At 61.2% G+C, this 16,305-nt stretch overlaps 1 protein-coding gene across 2 annotated transcripts; it reads right to left on the minus strand.

The window, feature by feature from the left end:
- Positions 1-3,769: 3,769 nt before the first annotated feature.
- On the minus strand, positions 3,770-8,151 carry NR4A2 (nuclear receptor subfamily 4 group A member 2). 2 transcript variants are annotated; one of them, XM_063401069.1, is made up of 7 exons: positions 8,030-8,151; positions 7,043-7,908; positions 6,085-6,214; positions 5,901-5,989; positions 5,230-5,432; positions 4,628-4,806; positions 3,770-4,550 (listed from the first exon to the last, which is right to left on the minus strand). In XM_063401069.1, the coding sequence occupies exons 2-7, from the start codon at positions 7,904-7,906 to the stop codon at positions 4,294-4,296; spliced, it is 1,722 nt and encodes a 573-aa protein (XP_063257139.1). In that variant the 5' UTR covers positions 7,907-7,908; positions 8,030-8,151; the 3' UTR covers positions 3,770-4,293. The 2 variants fall into 2 exon arrangements, with proteins under 2 accessions (XP_063257139.1, XP_063257138.1); XM_063401068.1 differs by having other exon boundaries at positions 5,826-5,989.
- Between the last annotated feature and the right edge of the window lie 8,154 nt (positions 8,152-16,305).

Below are 16,305 nucleotides of genomic sequence, written 5' to 3' on the forward strand. Positions count from 1 at the left end.
CTGCTAAACCAGGGCAGCAGAGACAGGAGGAAATCAGGAAAACAGAGAAAGCACACCATATAGGAAATGTCAAATATGTCAAAACATTCATGAATACCAACATCTCCCTCTGCACCATCCCCAGCTGCAGAGGTTACTCAGGGCTAACGTTTCAGCAAGTGCAGATTATGCAGCGCGGGGTTTACTTATACATAAAAAATCAGCTACAGGTGCATCCAAGGCGCTTTTGCACGCAGCCAGTCCGGGGATTTCTCCCACTAAAGAGAAGCCAGGAGGGTAAAATCACATAAAACATGAATTTCCCAGCCCTGACCACCCCAGATGTAAATTCCTCCCGGCTGCTCACGGCGCCCGTGCCACGCAGGATGAGGAGGATCAGGGCGAGGACCAAAGCAGCTCCTGCCGATCACGTTCCCAAACCAGCAGAGCTCCCACCCGGGGCTGCTGCCCGAGGCAATCCACCCGCAGGAAAACCTCCTCGTCCCCGAGCCACCAGCTGGAAACTCTGTCGGCCCAGTTTGGTGGCACCACATCACCCAGACCCTCCGAAAAACGCAGCTGAAATTCAATGTCACCAGGGGACCGCCATGGGCAGGGCAAGCAGCAAACACCTGGGCCTGGATCCAGCCCCCGTTTGTTTGTCAGGTTTGGAAATCTCGGCAATTTGGGGGAAATTGTGCCTCAGTGTAACCCCCTCATCCACCCACGGCAGGAGGAGAGAGGAGCCCAGCTCTGGAGAGGAGCAGAGCCGGCCCTGCCTGGGCTGTGCCGGGGTGACTCCAGACAAAGCAAACAGCTCCATCCTCACACCTCCCGCACCAGCGGAGCAACTCCGCGGGAAAGAGTGCAATTGCGGGAGCAAACCCAAAAGTTGGGCTCAAATCGGCCCGCTGGGTTGGCAAGGAGCTACAAAGCCTGAAATTCCGAGGGAACAAACCAGGATGGCTCTGGCTGCTCCTCGCAGGAGCCCAGCAGAACGAGCAGTAACAAATTCCAGTTGCAGCACACGGCTAAAATAATTAAGATAGCTATTGATCTGGAATATTGCAAGCCTGGAGAAGCGAAATCTTTTAATAAATCCTCCCATTGATACCACCAGTTAAAAATTATTCCTTCAGCTCCATATTCTGCCTTGAGCTCCCACTCTGAACGTTTTTCTCGACGTCTCTATACAGTGCTCAGCATTCCCTCCCCGCTCCCTCGCTTTCCTGCCTTGCTGGAGCCCGCAGAACGCGGCAGGCAGGAACCCCAGCGGCTCCGGCAGCGCCCCCCGCTCCGGGCTGCCCCCAGCCCCAGCCCCGAGCCCCTGGCAGCGTGCCCAGCCCGTGCCCAGCCCGTGCCCACCTCGGTGCCCGTGCCCGGCCGGGCGGGTCCCCGCAGCCTTCGGTTCCTGCGCTGTCGCCCCCCGAGCCTCGGGCGGGCCGGGAGCGCCCGGGGGCTGCGGGCTCGGGGGAAGCTGCGGGAAGAGGAGGTGAGCGGGGGAAAGGCGAGCCAGGCGTGACATGGGCGCCCGGGAAGGATAAACTGAGCTTTCCCCAGGTGCACAGGGTTAAACCCGATAGAAAAGTTCCTGCGAGGGACCCTGATGAAAGCGGTGGAAGCAGCTGATTTCTGGGAGGAATTGCGAGCAGCTGGGGATATTTAGGGGGGATCGAGTTGTTAAACTCTTTCTATAAACAGGTTTTTGTTCTTCTTTTGCGTTTTAAACCTCTTCTATCGCATAGGCATTTACACTTCCACATTTATTTACACATGTTTAGGGGGTGTCTGCATTCTCTCTACATTCAGGGGATATCAGTATTCCATGTGCACTGGTGGGGTTAAAGCCACAGCTGCTCCAGCCGCGTGCCCGTGGCCATCCCGAGCTCCAGAGCGGGCTCGGGATGAATCCGGCAGCGCTCGCCTCTGCCCCAGCCCCGCTCCTGCCCCCACAACACCCCCCTGCCGCGGCACCGACTTCTGTTCCTTCTTACAACTCTTTATTTTGGGGATTTTTCGCCTGACCGAGCCGCAAAGCCCCTTCCCCGGCAAACCGGGTGCTCGGGGCTCGCAGAGCCGCGGATCGCGGAGCCCCGGCACGCCGGGACGGGGATGCGGCACCGGGGTGGAAATGCGGCACCGGGACAGAAATGCGGCACCGGGATGGAAATGCGGCACCGGGATGCTCCCGCCAGCTGCGGGGCGAGGCTGCTCCTCACCCGTGTCCGTGGGCTTTTGGGCACCGCGGGACGCGTGGCCCCGAGGAGTGGAACCGATCCCGGGCGTGGCCTCCGCCGCCCTCCCACGGGTGTTATATCGTCTCCCCGGGGCGAGAGGCCGAAGTTCCGTCCCGCCGGGACGAACCAGCGGAGTTTGGGTTCCTCCTCCCCCTCCCCGGGGGACCCGCGTGAGCGGCTCCCGGTGCCGGGCCCCGCCGAGCCCCGAGCGGCGCCGGTGCCGCGGCGTTCCGAGAGCCGCTCCCCGCCCAAGCCTGGTAGGAGCCCGGGGCTGCGGGGCAGCGCTCCCGTGCCCCGCTATGCCCGCTGTGCCCGCTGTGCCCCGCGCTGCCGTCCTGCCCCCCGAGCCCTCCGCCGCGACGGGGGCAGTCTGGGAATTAAATTAAATCCCTCCGCCAAAGGTGCATTCCTGCGGAATCAGCCCCCCGACGAAGGGATGCGCCTGAGCAAACGCGGGAGAGGGAGAGAGGGATGGATGGAGGGATGGATGGATGGATGGAGGGATGGATGGAGGGCGCAGGATGCGGGGTCCTGGAGCGGGGTCTGGATGCGGCGGGGACCGAGCGTGGTAAAACCCGGGAAAGGACCAACCTCCGAGCCGCGGGCTTTCCTCCTCTTCCTCCCGCGGGGCCGGCGGCACCGAACGGGAGCGGCCCCGGCCATCGCCGCTCCGGGATCGCCGCACGGGCAGAGGCTTTTGTCCCCTGGGTGCGGCGGGGGCTGGCGGAGGAGCTTCGCACTTCGGCAGAAAGGAGACGAAATTCGATTCGTTTACATGTTTTATTGTTGTAAACATTAAAATTGTCTTTCTCAAAGAAAGAGTTCTCGGGAGAAAAATAATAATAATAATAATTATAATAATAATAATCCGCGTTTCTAACTGTCGTACACCATATTAAAAAAGGCAGCGACTTTCCCGTGTGCCAAACCGGGGTATACAAAGAAAAATACTACAGAATATGGCAATATTAAAAATATTACTCGAACATAAAATAATATATTAACCGACAATTTTTAGACATAAAAAAACAAACGGAACAAAACAAACCAAAAATTCAAAGTGCTCAGTAATTTCCAGGGAGTTATGTATAGTATAAGCACTCTGGAAACAGTCAAAAGCTGCTGCATGCAAGATCTGTTTAGCTTTAGACAACAAAATAATCAAGATATAAACTTCTTCTTTAATCAACATCAACAGTACATACAACACTTACAAACAAGGGGTGTCGGGCGGTGTTTACAAACACTATGTGTCCCTTTGGGGGGAATTCCGGGGGTAATACTTGTGCCCACCTATTTTACAATTGAGAAAATGTTTGAAGCTTAGATAACTACCAGTCTTTATAAAAGCTACCAGACTACATAGTGTCTGAAATACTATTTATAGAATATAGACATTACTGAAATAGCAAGTGCCTATAACATTGTCACCCTGGAATCGTCATGCTTCCCTGGTATGGACAGATTGGGTTGTTTTTTTTTTTTTTTTTTTTTTAATTTCTCCTTTTTTTTAATTCTCCTTTTTAAAATTATTTTTTCCAAACACATTTAGCTTTTATTTTTGATTTTTTTGAATCGTTTTCCATGTTGCATCATAAATAGGCACAGAATAATTTTTTTTTTAAAGAGCCAAACTGCATCTGATAAATTTACAAGCCTTCGCCTTCATTACTGCCATGCCACCCACGCAACGTTTGGGGTTTGGGGAGATTACAGCTTTCTTTTACAGCAGAAAACTTTAGTCTTTAGGAGGGTGAGAGCCGTGGGTCCCCTCGAGGCTGGCTTTGTCACCGCGCGCCCGGCGTTGCCAGGCGGGCTTGTCTTTCGCACCAGAAGTCCTTAATAATAAACTCATTTAGAAGCCGATAATAAAAAGTTTATACCATGGTATTTGTGTAGTCCAAGAGCTGCATCCATGATGCCCCAGAGCCAAAATGCCCATCGCGTTCTGCCTGCAGGAGCTCGCAACGCCGGCCGGGTGGGGCTGGCACCCAGGGGTGCTGCCCCGGGCCCAGGCCAGCTCCCCTCCAGGCAGTGGAGCTTCTCCTCGGGTCAGCGGAAGCGCACGGGAAGAGTCTTAAAAAGGCAAAGTGTCCAGAAAAAGTTTGTCAATTATTGCTGGCGGTGGCACCAAATCCTCCAGTTTCAGGTAGAAAATGCGCTGCAGCCCCTGCGTGCAAAGCGTGCGGAGTTCGGGGAGCTTCCCCAAGAGTTTGGACAAGTAGTTGGGGCGATTGAGCCCCCCGTTATTGAAAGTCACATGGTCTTTGAGACAATTTACAATCTTGTTCTGAAGCTCTTCCACCCTCTTGGGTTCCTTAAGCCCGTGCCTCTCTGCAAGAGAAGGGAGCGGGACGTTACAGATGTGCCAGGGAGAGGGGCGGGCGGGGAGCGGGAGCGGGGACACCGACCTGTCACCATGGCCAGGGCAGCGATGCACGAGAAGGCAGAGATGTCGATGTTCATGTTCTGCAGGTTGGAGGAGAACTCCACGATGGAGTCGATCCACTCCCCGAAGCCACGGACGCACTGCAGCCGGTGCAGCACCACCCCGTTGCAGAAGATCAGCTTCCCCTCCACGGGGTTGGACCTGCAGGGAAGGGGACAACCCCAGAATGAGCTGATGGAGGGATGGGAGAGGGAGGAAAATCAGACAGAAAGAGAAAACGGAGGAAAAGGAAGGAAAAGACAAAAGAGAAAGACAAAAGATAAGAGAAAAGAAAGAGAGAATGAGTGAAAGGAAGAAAGCAAGAAAGACAGGGAGGGAGAGAAAGATAAAAGAGAGAAGAGGGAATGAAAGAGAAAAAAGAACAAGAGAGAACAGGAAAGAAATAAAAAAAATAATAAGAAAGGATATGATGGGGGAGAAAATCTAAACAACTAATTACTTGAGGAGCAATAAATGAAGGATTTAAGAGGCACCTAATTACCGAGGAGTTAATAAAACGCAGAGCAGTGGACCTTGAAAGGCTGTGATGCCCTGCCCGCCCCGCGCTCCCCGGCCCCCGCTCACCTGTACGCCAGCCGCAGCACGAAGAGCTCCAGGAAGGCGGACTCGAAGAGCAGGTCCTGGTCCGTTTTGGGGAGGTCAGTGAAGCCCGGGATTTTTTCCGCCCACCCTCGGATGATCTCCATGGAGCCGGTCAGGAGATCGTAGAACTGCTGGATGTGCTGGGTGTCGTCACCGCTCAGCTGGTAGTCGGGGTTAGCCTGGAACTGGAAATTCATTTTAAAAAGCACTTAATGAGGTTCTCTAAAGTCTATAACCCGTGAAATTGCTCACCCCGTCCCTGGCCGGGGAGCGGGCTGGGATAACAATTAAAGCTCTCTCTGACCGGTGAGGAAATTAGATGTTCCGGGGCAATTAATTCGATTAGGAACGGCGCTCCGAGGCCGCCGCTCTCCGTGCGCGGGGGGCCCGATCCCGGGGCGGCGCCGGCGGGGCCGAGCCGAGCCCCGGGCGGGCGGGCCGGGCCGAGCCGAGCCCCGGTCCCGGCGGGGCCGAGCCCCCGGCGGCCTCGCGTCTCCCCCCGCAGGGCCGCGGGGCCGGCGGCCCCCCCTCCCCGGGCGGCGGCGGCGGGGACCCTCCGCGAGCTCGGTGCCGCTTACCCGGGAATAGTCCAGGCTGGTCATAGCCGGGTTGGAGTCGACATGGGCTCTCACCAGCGCACTGATCAGACTCACCGGGGGAGAGGGGGGAGAGGGCTCCTGGGGGCTCTTCGGTTTGGACGGCAAGCGGCCCCGCCGGCCTTTTAGGCTGTCTGTGCGCACCACTGCAAGAGAGAGCGGTCAGCCTGGCGCGGCCCCGCGGGGCGCCCGGACCCGCGGACACACGGACACGCGGACACGCGGACACACGGACACTCACCCTCCTTGACCATGCCGACGGCCAGGCACTTCTGGAAGCGGCAGTACTGGCAGCGGTTGCGGCGGCGCTTGTCCACCGGGCAGTTCTTGTTGGCCAGGCACACGTACTTGGCGTTCTTCTGCACCGTGCGCTGCGGGCGGGACGGGCGCGGCGTCAGCGCCGGCTGCGAGCGCCCCGCGCCTCCCCGCATCTCCTTTCACCTCCTTTCCCCCTTGGTTTTCTTTTCCCTTTCCCCCTTTTAATTTCTTTTCCGTTTTTCTGCTTTGTTTCCTTCCTTTTCCCCTTCGTTTTCTGCTTCTGCTTTCAATTATCCCCTTTATTTTCTTTTCCGTTTTTTATCTTTGCTTCTGCTCTTTTTTACCTTTATATTTCTCCCTTTTTTCCCCTTTAAGATTTTCTCTCTTTTAAATTTTTCTTTTCTATTATTTCCCTTTTCTCTTTTCTTCTACCTTTTAAGACTTATTTTCTCTTCCCTTTATTTCCTTTCCCCTCTTTATCTTTATTTATTTTTCTCCTTTATTTAGTTTCCTTTTTTCCCCTTTTATTTCCTTTTCCTTCCCACCCCCCCTTCCTTTTTTTTTTTTTTATTTTCCTTTCCCAGGGCATTTAACAGGAGAAAATTGACAGCGTTAACATCCAAGCTAACCTCGCAGCTCCTAGCCGTGTTTTATATGCCAAGAGGAGGGAAAGAGACGCTCGGTAAATACAAATCCGTGGGCATTCATATTATTTACATTCCTTGGAGACCTCCTCTATTTAAAATGATAAGATTATTCAATCAGGATGGTGAAATAAAGAGATCACTTAATTTTACCACAGGGAATTCTGTTCCACATGGTTAGCTCAGACGCGGCGCTCTGTCCTAACCCATTTCCATCTGCGGGCTCTCGCCCCGCGGGGTCCCCGGTGCCGCCGAGCCCTCCCGCGGCCCCTCCGCCCGCGCCGCGGCCGCGCTCACCTTGAAGAAGCCCTTGCAGCCCTCGCAGGTGCGCACGCCGTAGTGCTGGCAGGCCGCGTTGTCCCCGCACACGGCGCACAGCCCCTCGTTGGACGGCGAGCCCCGGGACGGCGGCGAGGGCACCTGGCTGTCGAGCAGCTGCGGAGCGTGGCCCAGCGGCAGCCCCGGGAAGGCCATGGAGGGCTGCTTGCGGATGGGGTTGGGCACGGCGAAGGCCTGCCCGTCCACGCCGTGGTGCGGCCCCGCGGGCTCGGCGCCCATGGGCACGTGCAGGGGGCCGTCGAAGCGCATCTGGCAGCTGGACACGGGCGTGCCGGGCGGGGACTGCTTGAAGGAGAACAGCGACAGGCGCGACACGGGCGTCTTGCGCTGCTCGATCATGTGCGTGGTGGCCACGTAGTTGGGGTGGAAGTTGTGCAGGGAGCCGGGGTCGTCCCACACGGGGCCGTGCTGCACCTGGAAGCCGGGCGTGGAGGGCGTCGGGGGCGACGAGGGCTTGTAGTAGACGGAGCCCGAGTGGGACATCATCTCCTCGGACTGGGGGGGCAGGTGGCCGTGCTGCTGGTAGCCGTGCATCTGAATGTCTTCCACCTTAATGGAGGACTGCTGTCCGGACAGGGGCATTTGGTACAAGCACGGGGGCTTCACGTCGTAGCTCGTGTTGTAGTTGTCCATAAAGGTACTGAAGCTGGGGAGAGAAGTGGTGGCGGTGATTTCGGTGTTGGTGAGGTCCATGCTAAACTTGACGAACTCCGGGGTTAGGAAATCGGAGCTGTATTCTCCCGAGGAGTGGTAGCTGTAGCTCTGGGAGGCCGGGCTGGCTCCTTGAGGCGAGGACCCATACTGAGCCTGAACACAGGGCATGGCTGCAAACGAAACAGCGTCAGCTAGACTCGGCCCGCGCCGCCCCGCGCCGGCCACCGGCGGCCCGGGGCCGAGCCCGGGACCCCCCTGTCCGCCGGGGCCGCGGGGACCGAGCGCACCAACCTTCAGCCGAGGGAGCGGCGTTTTCGGGGCAGCCGAGGGCGGACAGCGTCGGAGCGCGGCGGGGAGCGAGGTGTCCGCGGGTTCAGAGCGCGGCGGCGGCTCCAGCCTGCCCGGCGCGACGGCTGCGAGAGACACACGGAGCCGCCGGTGAGCCGACGGACACACCGACATACGGAGCCGCCGGTGAGCGGACAGACACACCGACACACGGAGCCGCCGGTGAGCGGACAGACACACCGACACACGGAGCCGCCGGTGAGCGGACGGACACACCGACACACGGAGCCGCCCGTGAGCGGACGGACACACCGACACACGGAGCCGCCCGTGAGCGGACGGACACACCGACACACGGAGCCGCCCGTGAGCGGACGGACACACCGACACACGGAGCCGCCCGTGAGCGGACGGACACATGGAGCCGCCGGTGAGCCGACGGACGGACACACGGAGCCGCCGGCGAGCGGACGGACACACCGACGCGCGGACCCGCCGGTGAGCGGACGGACACACCGACGCGCGGTCCCGCCGGACATATGCACACACGGAGCCGCCGGTGAGCCGACGGACACACCGACACACGGAGCCGCCGGCGAGCCGACGGACACACCGACACACGGAGCCGCCGGCGAGCCGACGGACACACCGACGCGCGGACCCGCCGATCGGGCAGCAGGGGCGGGGGGACTGACACACAGACCCGCTGCTGCGGGGACAGACACACAGACCCGCTGCTGCGGGGACAGACACACAGAGCCGGGGCGGGGAACAGACACACGGACGCGCCGGTCAGGCAGCCCGGGCGGGGGACTGACACACGGAGCCGCCGGTGGAGGGACAGACACACGGAGCCGCCGGCGTGGGGACAGACACACGGAGCCGCCGGCGCGGCTGCCCGACTCTGGGGGAGCCCCACCTGCGGAGCCCACGGGCTGCGGGAGCGGTGCCGGGGCAGGGCCACCCCGCGCCCCTCGAGGAGCAGGTTTGGGTCCTGTTGGGGTTCTTTTCTCGGTAACCGGGCAGAGGCTCCCCGCGGGCGAGCTGTCACCGGCACCGGCTGCCAGGTTCCCGTCGGGAAGCAGCAGCGCGTCCCCGGGGAGAGCGGGCGAGGCGCGGGGCTCCCGGCGCGGCAGTGCCGGTACGGGAGCGGGGCGCGGGTGACAGCCAGCCCGGGCGGACCCGGCTCGGCGGGTGACAGGCGCCCTCGGGCAGCGCGACCCGTCCCGGCCGGGGACCGCGAGCGGGACCCGCCAGCGGCTGGGACGGGACGGGACAGGGGCGCATCACGCGCCTCGCGCGCGGGACCCCGCGTCGGGAGGGGGGCGCGGGAGGCGGGACCGGCCGGGCACTCACCGGGGAGCGGAGCGCGGCGCGGGGCGCGGGGCGCGCATCCAAGGGCGGGCGGAGCGGCGGCGGCGGCGGCGCGGGCCGGACTGTGCCCGCCCGCAATGTGCCTTTGTTTATGTGGCCGCGGCGCCGCCGACCAACGTGCGCCGCGAGCCCCCGCGCGTCACCGCGCGTCAGCGCCGCCCGCCAATCGCCGCCGCCGGGGGCCCGCCCCGGACACGCCCCCCCCCGCGCGCCAGCGCGCCCTTTTGGTAAGTTTCCGACCGGTGACGTCACGCGGAGGGACGCGCCCCGGCCACGCGCGCGGCGGGGGCGTGGCCTCATTTGCATAGAGGGCGGTGCCGCCCCCGCCCCCCGCGCGCGTCACCGTGACGCGCTGCCCGGAATAGCGCGCGCGGCCGCGACCCCGGCCGGGGACAGCGCCGGGACCGGGACAGGGACAGGGACCGGGACAGGGACCGGGACAGCGCCGGGACCGGGACCGGGACAGGGACAGGGACAGGGACAGGGACAGGGACAGGGACAGGGACAGGGACAGGGACCGGGACAGGGACAGGGACAGAGCCGGGACCGGGACAGGGACAGGGACAGGGACAGGGACAGGGACAGGGACAGGGACCGGGACAGGGACAGGGACAGAGCCGGGACCGGGACAGGGACAGGGACAGGGACAGGAACCGGGACAGAGCCGGGACAGAGCCGGGACCGGAGGAGGGCCGGGACTGGGACCAGGACAGAACTGGGACTGTGACAGAGCCGGGACAGGCCCGGTACTGGGACAGAACCGGGATCGGGACAGGGCCGAGACAGGATCAGGACTGGGACAGAACCGGGACTGGGACAGAATCGGGACCAGGACAGAGCCGGCCGGGGCCACAACGAGCACAATGCGCCCTCGCTTCCACTGCCCACGCGGAATTTAAGCATTTTTAATCTATTTTATTTTATCTATATTTTATTATTAACTTTATTTTATATATTGTATTGATTTTATTTTATTGTAATACTTTTCATTATAGTTATTTATGTTTCTTTATTTCTTAATAATTTTCTTATTTTCTGTTTTATTATTTTTTATTTCTGTTTTTTCCATTGTGCAACTTAATTCATTAGTTTGGGGGTTTTAGTTTTTATTTTGTTTGGCAGGTTTTGTTTTATTTAATTTATTAAATTCTCTTATTTTTTGTGTATTTTAGACTTATTTAAATTTCCTTTATTTATTTAAATGGCTAATGTTTATTTATTTAGATGCACATGGAGGGGTTTTATTACTATTTTACTTTATTTTACCTCTCCCCAGCAGAGCCCTCAGCGCCGCCGGGTCTCCGTCGTTCCCAGCACAAGGCCAGGTCGGTGTGACGGGGGAAGGGACACTCAGCAGAGCTGGGGCAGTGCAATTAAAGGCTGCATTTATTAAAGGCTGCATTTATTAAAGGCCGGTCCGGGTCTCAGCTCCAGCCGCGGTGATGGGCGCTGCTGAGGGGCGTGCGGAGGGAGGGAGGGGACGCGGCCTCCTCCCGGCGGGGTCTGCGCTCCCAGCCTGGGGCTCCCCCCGCGGTCCAGCCTGGAGGGAGGGACAGAGTGGCACTGGTGGGTGAGGACAGTGCCCAGCGCAGCCGGGGACAGCCCGGGGAGAGGACGGGGACAGCCCGGGGACAGTCCTGGGACAGCCCGGGTACAGCCCAGGGACAGCCCGGGGACAGCCCGGGGACAGCCGGGGACAGCCGGGGACAGCCCGGGGACAGCCCAGGGATGGACCCAGGACAGCCCGGGGACAGCCCGGGGACAGCCCGGGGACAGCCCGGGGACAGCCCAGGGACAGCCCGGGGACAGACCCAGGACAGCCCAGGTGCAGCCCGGGGACAGCCCAGGGGCAGCCCAGGGACAGCCCGGGGACAGCCCGGGGACAGCCCGGGGACAGCCCGGCTGCTGCAGGTGCTCTCCCGGCAATTCCGCGGGACGGGCACACAGGTGAGAGCACGGGGCCGGCTGCTGGCCCGGGATAAGCCCCAGGCCCCACCGCAGAGCCGGCGGTGCCTCCCAGAGCTGCCTGCTCACAGCCCTGCCAGCGCAGCAGTGCAGACACAGGGGACACCAGTGTCCCTTCCCAGCGCCTCTCACACTGGCACCGTCACACACCAGAGGCCCAAACCCCGAGCAAGCGGCCCCACCCCAGACACGGCGCTCTCCTGATCTGCAGAGCTGCTCCTGGCTGCTTCCAGCAGCACAGGACGGGGAAGGGATGCCCCAGGGCTGGGGACACCACTGAGGGCTGGCTGGAGTGGCATTTCTGGGGCCACCTCCGTGGGGTTCACCAAGGGAGGAGCTGGGCCAGCTTCCCTGAGCTGCTCACACAGAACCGTCAGAGCCACATCCCAGCAGCTGGTCCAGCCCACAGCTCAACACCACACCAACCTCCAGCCAAGGCCCTGCCAGGGCTGTGATACATCTAATTACCATATCCTTAGAATAGATGTAATATAAATTTCATTACTCACTTAAAAGTTCTAAAGTTAACAGCATAAACTTGAAGTTGAGTAATTAAGTAATCCTTATATAGACACTTATTAAAGTATTTATACATATTATCTTAAATCTACATCTATCATTTTGCCAATTAAAATTAGGACTTTAATTGCAATTAAGTAATTTAATTGCCAATTGAACAGCAAAATTGCTAAGTGACTAATTTTAATGCCTATTTTAATTACCAATCATGACTGGGGAGGGAGCTAATCAAGCAGTATCAGAGTAATGATGTGAAAAAAAGCGGAGAACAAACATTCCAGACTCCATGCTTTTTAAAAAGAACTCCAAATTAAATAACTGCAAACACAATTCCAGACGTGTGGGGAAATGCTGGATTTGGGTATCTGAAGGCAGGAGCACAAAGAACACGTTTGATTCCAGACACCTCTGCTCTTCCCCTCAGTGCTGGTCACGGACGGCTCTGTGTCCCCGGGCTCTGTGGGAGCTGGGGATGGCCCCTCACTCCCAGGGTGGGCTCCTGCAGGGAAGCAGCACGGAAATCCTCAGCCCTGGGGAATTACAGACCAGCCAAGCGCCAGGAGATGGGCATGGGGTGCCAGAACCACCAGCACTCCTGGGCCTGGGCTGCCCACGCGGGAAGAGCATCCCCACACATGCTCCAGAAGTGCCAGCCCATCCTCCTGGCAGGCTCCAGGCGCCACGAGTGAGGTTTTCCAGCCCACTGCTCCTGCAGGGCCAGGCCAGCCCAGCTGATCCCACAGGCTGTGCTCTGCAGCCCTCCCGTGAGTGGAAGTGCATCTGGTGCTGCCATTTCCCATAAAAACCCCCAAATCCGTGTCAGTCCTGGCTGTCAGCGCAGCAAATTCCCCAGGAAGGAAAGTCAGTCCCTGTTTAGGAGGAGGAAGCCCAGGAACTCATGAGTGGTTGCTGGGGCTGTTCCTCTCCAGCTGGAACAGGATTGTCATCACCGTGGGGAGGTTTTCATCCTTGCAGTCCCACAGCAGCACAGGGGGTGCTGCACTTGCAGCGTGGCAGGATTTGGGGTGCCCTGGCAGCCCTCGGGGCACACTGGCAGCACTCAGGATGTCCTGGCAGCACTCGGGGCACACTGGCAGCACTCAGGATGTCCTGGCAGCATGATGGTCAGCGCTGAGGGCAGCAGCCTGCACGGCTGGGCAGGGTCAGTGCTGTGCCCGGGCCATCAGCTCCCTCAAACACGCTCCTTGTGCGTGGGCACAGCAGGGCTGAGTTTGTGGGGCACGTTAAAGAGGGTTCTGCAGCACCAGTGCAGCTTCTGCATCAGGCTCTTCCCTACACTGCTCACATCCCCATCCCTGCTAACTTACCACGTGTTTCAGGAGAGAGTTTTGGGAGTGAAGAGATTTGTTGCCTCTTCAAGAGACCAGAAGTTTCAGAGTCAGGAAGAGGCACTGACACAAAGAGACAGCCGTGTGTCAGTGGCTGGCGCTGCGGGCCAGGGCTGGCTCCCCTGCCTGGGCCGGGGGGTGAGGGTGGCAGTGGCAGCCCCTGGGCAGCCCTCACCCGTCCCCGCTGCAGGGACACACACTGCACACGGACACTGCTGCCGTCACCCCCACCCGGGAGCTGTGGTGTCACTGCAGCGGGCCCCTTCCAGAGGGAAAGAGGCCTGCAGTGTCCTCTGGTCCAATTCCATGCCAGGTGCAGTCCCCAAAGGAGCGGGGCAGCTGCATGCCAGGCACAGCCTGGAGCTGGTGCCCGAGCCCCGGGCAGCGCTGGGACCAGCTGGAGCTCGGCATCCTCAGGCTGCAGCAGCAGCACCCGGCTCCCCCAGGCCACAGCTCAGCCCCGGGCACTCACCCCAGGGCACACACTCCTGCTCCACAGGCCTCCCACGGCACGGGAGCGGCTCTGCCAGGCACTGAGGCTGCACGTCCCAGGGAGGATGGATGCCCAGGTGAAGCTGGATGTCCTGGTGCCCAGTCCAAGCGTGGGGGTCTCACTGCCAGACGTGGCTGTGAATGGGCCATCTCACAAGCACTCCATTATTCCCCTTAGATTTCCCTAAAACTTCAAATTTCCTGCTCTTGGTGCTCTCCTGCAGCTCAGCCGTGCAGGTGGTGCAGCTGACACGAGGTCTTTATTACAGCGATGCCTGTTTCCACGGGGTCCTTGTCAGCACGTGGTAGTTCCGTGGAGGCCACGATGCCCTGTTGTCCCCGTGTCCCTGCCGGCCAGCACGACGGGCCACACTGCCCGCTCTGACCCCGCCGGGCCCCAGAGGCAGAGGCGTTCACGGTGTTCCGTGGCCGGCTCCGCTGGCCGCGTCCTTCGTGCCACAGCGACGAGGTCCCGCCACCGCGCGGAGCGTGCGTGTTCCCGGGACGGCTGTGATGGATATCCCGAGGTGAAAGGCTAAACGGGCCATATGGCGCTCGCTGCAGCCCATCTGCTCCCTGCCCAGCCGCGCCGCCGCTGCCTCCAGCAACATCTGCCCGCCCGCATCCAGCTGTGCGGGCACCGCTGGCGGAGCCGCGCCGCCCCGAGCCCACACCTCGCTGCGGGGGCCGAGTCCCGGGACCATCCGCATCCCATCCCCGTCCCCATTGTCTCCATCCCCATCCCATCCTCATCCCCATCCTCATCCCCATCCCATCCCCGCCCCGGCCCCGTCCCTGTCCCCGCTCCCGTCCCCGTAGCCGCTCCCGTCCCCGTCTCCGCTCACGTCCCCGTCCCCGTCCCCGTCCCCGTCCCCGGCCCCGGCCCCGGCCCCGGCCCCGGCCCCGGCCCGTTCGCCCTCCCGCCGCTACCTGCCTCCGCGGCGGGCGCGGAGCGGGGCGGAGCGGCCGGAGCCGGGACCGGAGCCCGGTGCCGGGGGCCGCCGCGCCCCCTCGCAGCTGCCGCCGCGCGTCAGCGCCCGTCACGGCCCGTCAGCGGCGGCGGTGACGGCAGCGCCGGGGGAGCGGCCCGGGGCCGCCGCGGTGGGGGCTGGCGGCGGGCGGGGGCGGCCCCGGGCTGCCCCGCTCCCCTTCTGTGCTGTCCCGCTCCCCCCGGGCTGCCCCGCTCCCCCCGGGCTGTCCCTCTGTCCCCCCAGGCGGTCCCTCTGTCCCCTCGGGGCTCCCCTCCGCTGTCCCTCAGGAGTGGTTTGTGTTTTGGCTTGAGAGGGTTTCATTTAGGTTTTGTTTATTTGTGGTTTTTTTGGTTGGTTGGTTTGGTTGGGGCTCCCTTTGGTTTTTCCCACCCACCAGTCACCCCCGATGTTCCAGCAGCCGCTGGATCAGGGAGCCTTCCTGCTGGGAGTGCTGCATCGGCTCCAGCCCTGGCTCTGGGGGCTCAGCCTGGGGTAAAGGAGCTCAGGGGGACCCTGTGGCTCTGCACAGCTCCTGACAGAAGGGGACAGCCGGGGGGGTCGGGCTCTGGGAACAGGGACAGGAGGAGAGGGAACGGCCTCAGGCTGGGCCAGAGCAAGTTCCCGTTGGATATTGCAGAAAATTCTTTCCCTGAAAGGGCTGCCCAGCCCTGCCACAGCTGCCCGGGGCAGCGGTGGAGTCCCCATCCTTGAAGGGATTTAAAATCTGTGTGGAGGTGGCACTTGGGGACACAGGTCAGTGGTGGTCTTAGCAGTGCTTGGGGCACGGTTGCACTCGGTGGTGTCAGAGAGCTTTTCCAGCCCAAACAATTCCGTGATTCCCTGATTTTAGGATCAAGCAGGTCCAGCCCTGCCCTGGGTGCAGCCTCCCCCCTCAGTGACGAGGCGAGCATGGCTGGGGTTTGATGTCAGACTCGCGTCCTCTGGATGCAACTGATCCCAAAACAGCCTATTTTGAGTGCCTGCTGAGGTTTCCTTACATAAAGCACATCCCCAGACTCAGCCCCACGCACACGCGCTCAAACACAGGCGGGGTGGGCTCCTCACTTGGCAGCGCTCTCCTGACAGGCTTGGAAATGCCAAAAGTAGTAACTACGCTGCAGAGTGTTACAGCCTCTCATCTGCCGCTCCGTGCTGAGCTCCTCTCCCTGGCGAGGCCGCCAGCCAGGCTGCAAGGGTGGGAGAACAACCCCGGGGCTGCCCCCGGAGCGGCGCAGAGCCCTGTGCTGCAGGCGGGGCTGGGGAGGGATGGGGACAGCCCGGCCCGGCGGGGACAGCCCGGCCCGGCGGGGACAGCCCGGCCCGGCAGGGACAGCCCAGCACGGCGGGGACAGCCTGGCCCGGCAAGGTCAGCCCGGCCCGGCAGGGACAGCCCGGCACGGCGGGGACAGCCCGGCACTGCACGGCAGGGACAGCCCGACCCGGCAGGGACAGCCTGGCCCGGCAGGGACAGCCCGGCACGGCACGGCAGGGACAGCCCGGCACTGCGGGGACAGCCTGGCACGGCCCGGCAAGGACAGCCCGGTCCGGCAGGGACAGCCCGGCACGGCAGGGATAGCCCGGCTCGGCACGGCAGGGACAGCCCGGCCCG

Source organism: Prinia subflava, chromosome 6, assembly GCF_021018805.1.
Source record: "Prinia subflava isolate CZ2003 ecotype Zambia chromosome 6, Cam_Psub_1.2, whole genome shotgun sequence".
In the NCBI taxonomy this organism is placed as follows: Eukaryota; Metazoa; Chordata; class Aves; order Passeriformes; family Cisticolidae; genus Prinia; species Prinia subflava.

Bases quoted from the DNA above. Each gene is read 5' to 3' on its own strand.
- NR4A2 (XM_063401068.1), bottom strand. From the start codon at position 7,906: ATGCCCTGTGTTCAGGCTCAGTATGGGTCCTCGCCTCAAGGAGCCAGC. The intron at 6,215-7,042 runs GTGAGCGCGGCC...TCCCGCCCGCAG, and splicing joins GCTGCAAGGGCTTCTTCAAG to CGCACGGTGCAGAAGAACGC. The intron at 5,990-6,084 runs GTGAGTGTCCGT...TCTCTCTTGCAG, and splicing joins CGTCGGCATGGTCAAGGAGG to TGGTGCGCACAGACAGCCTA.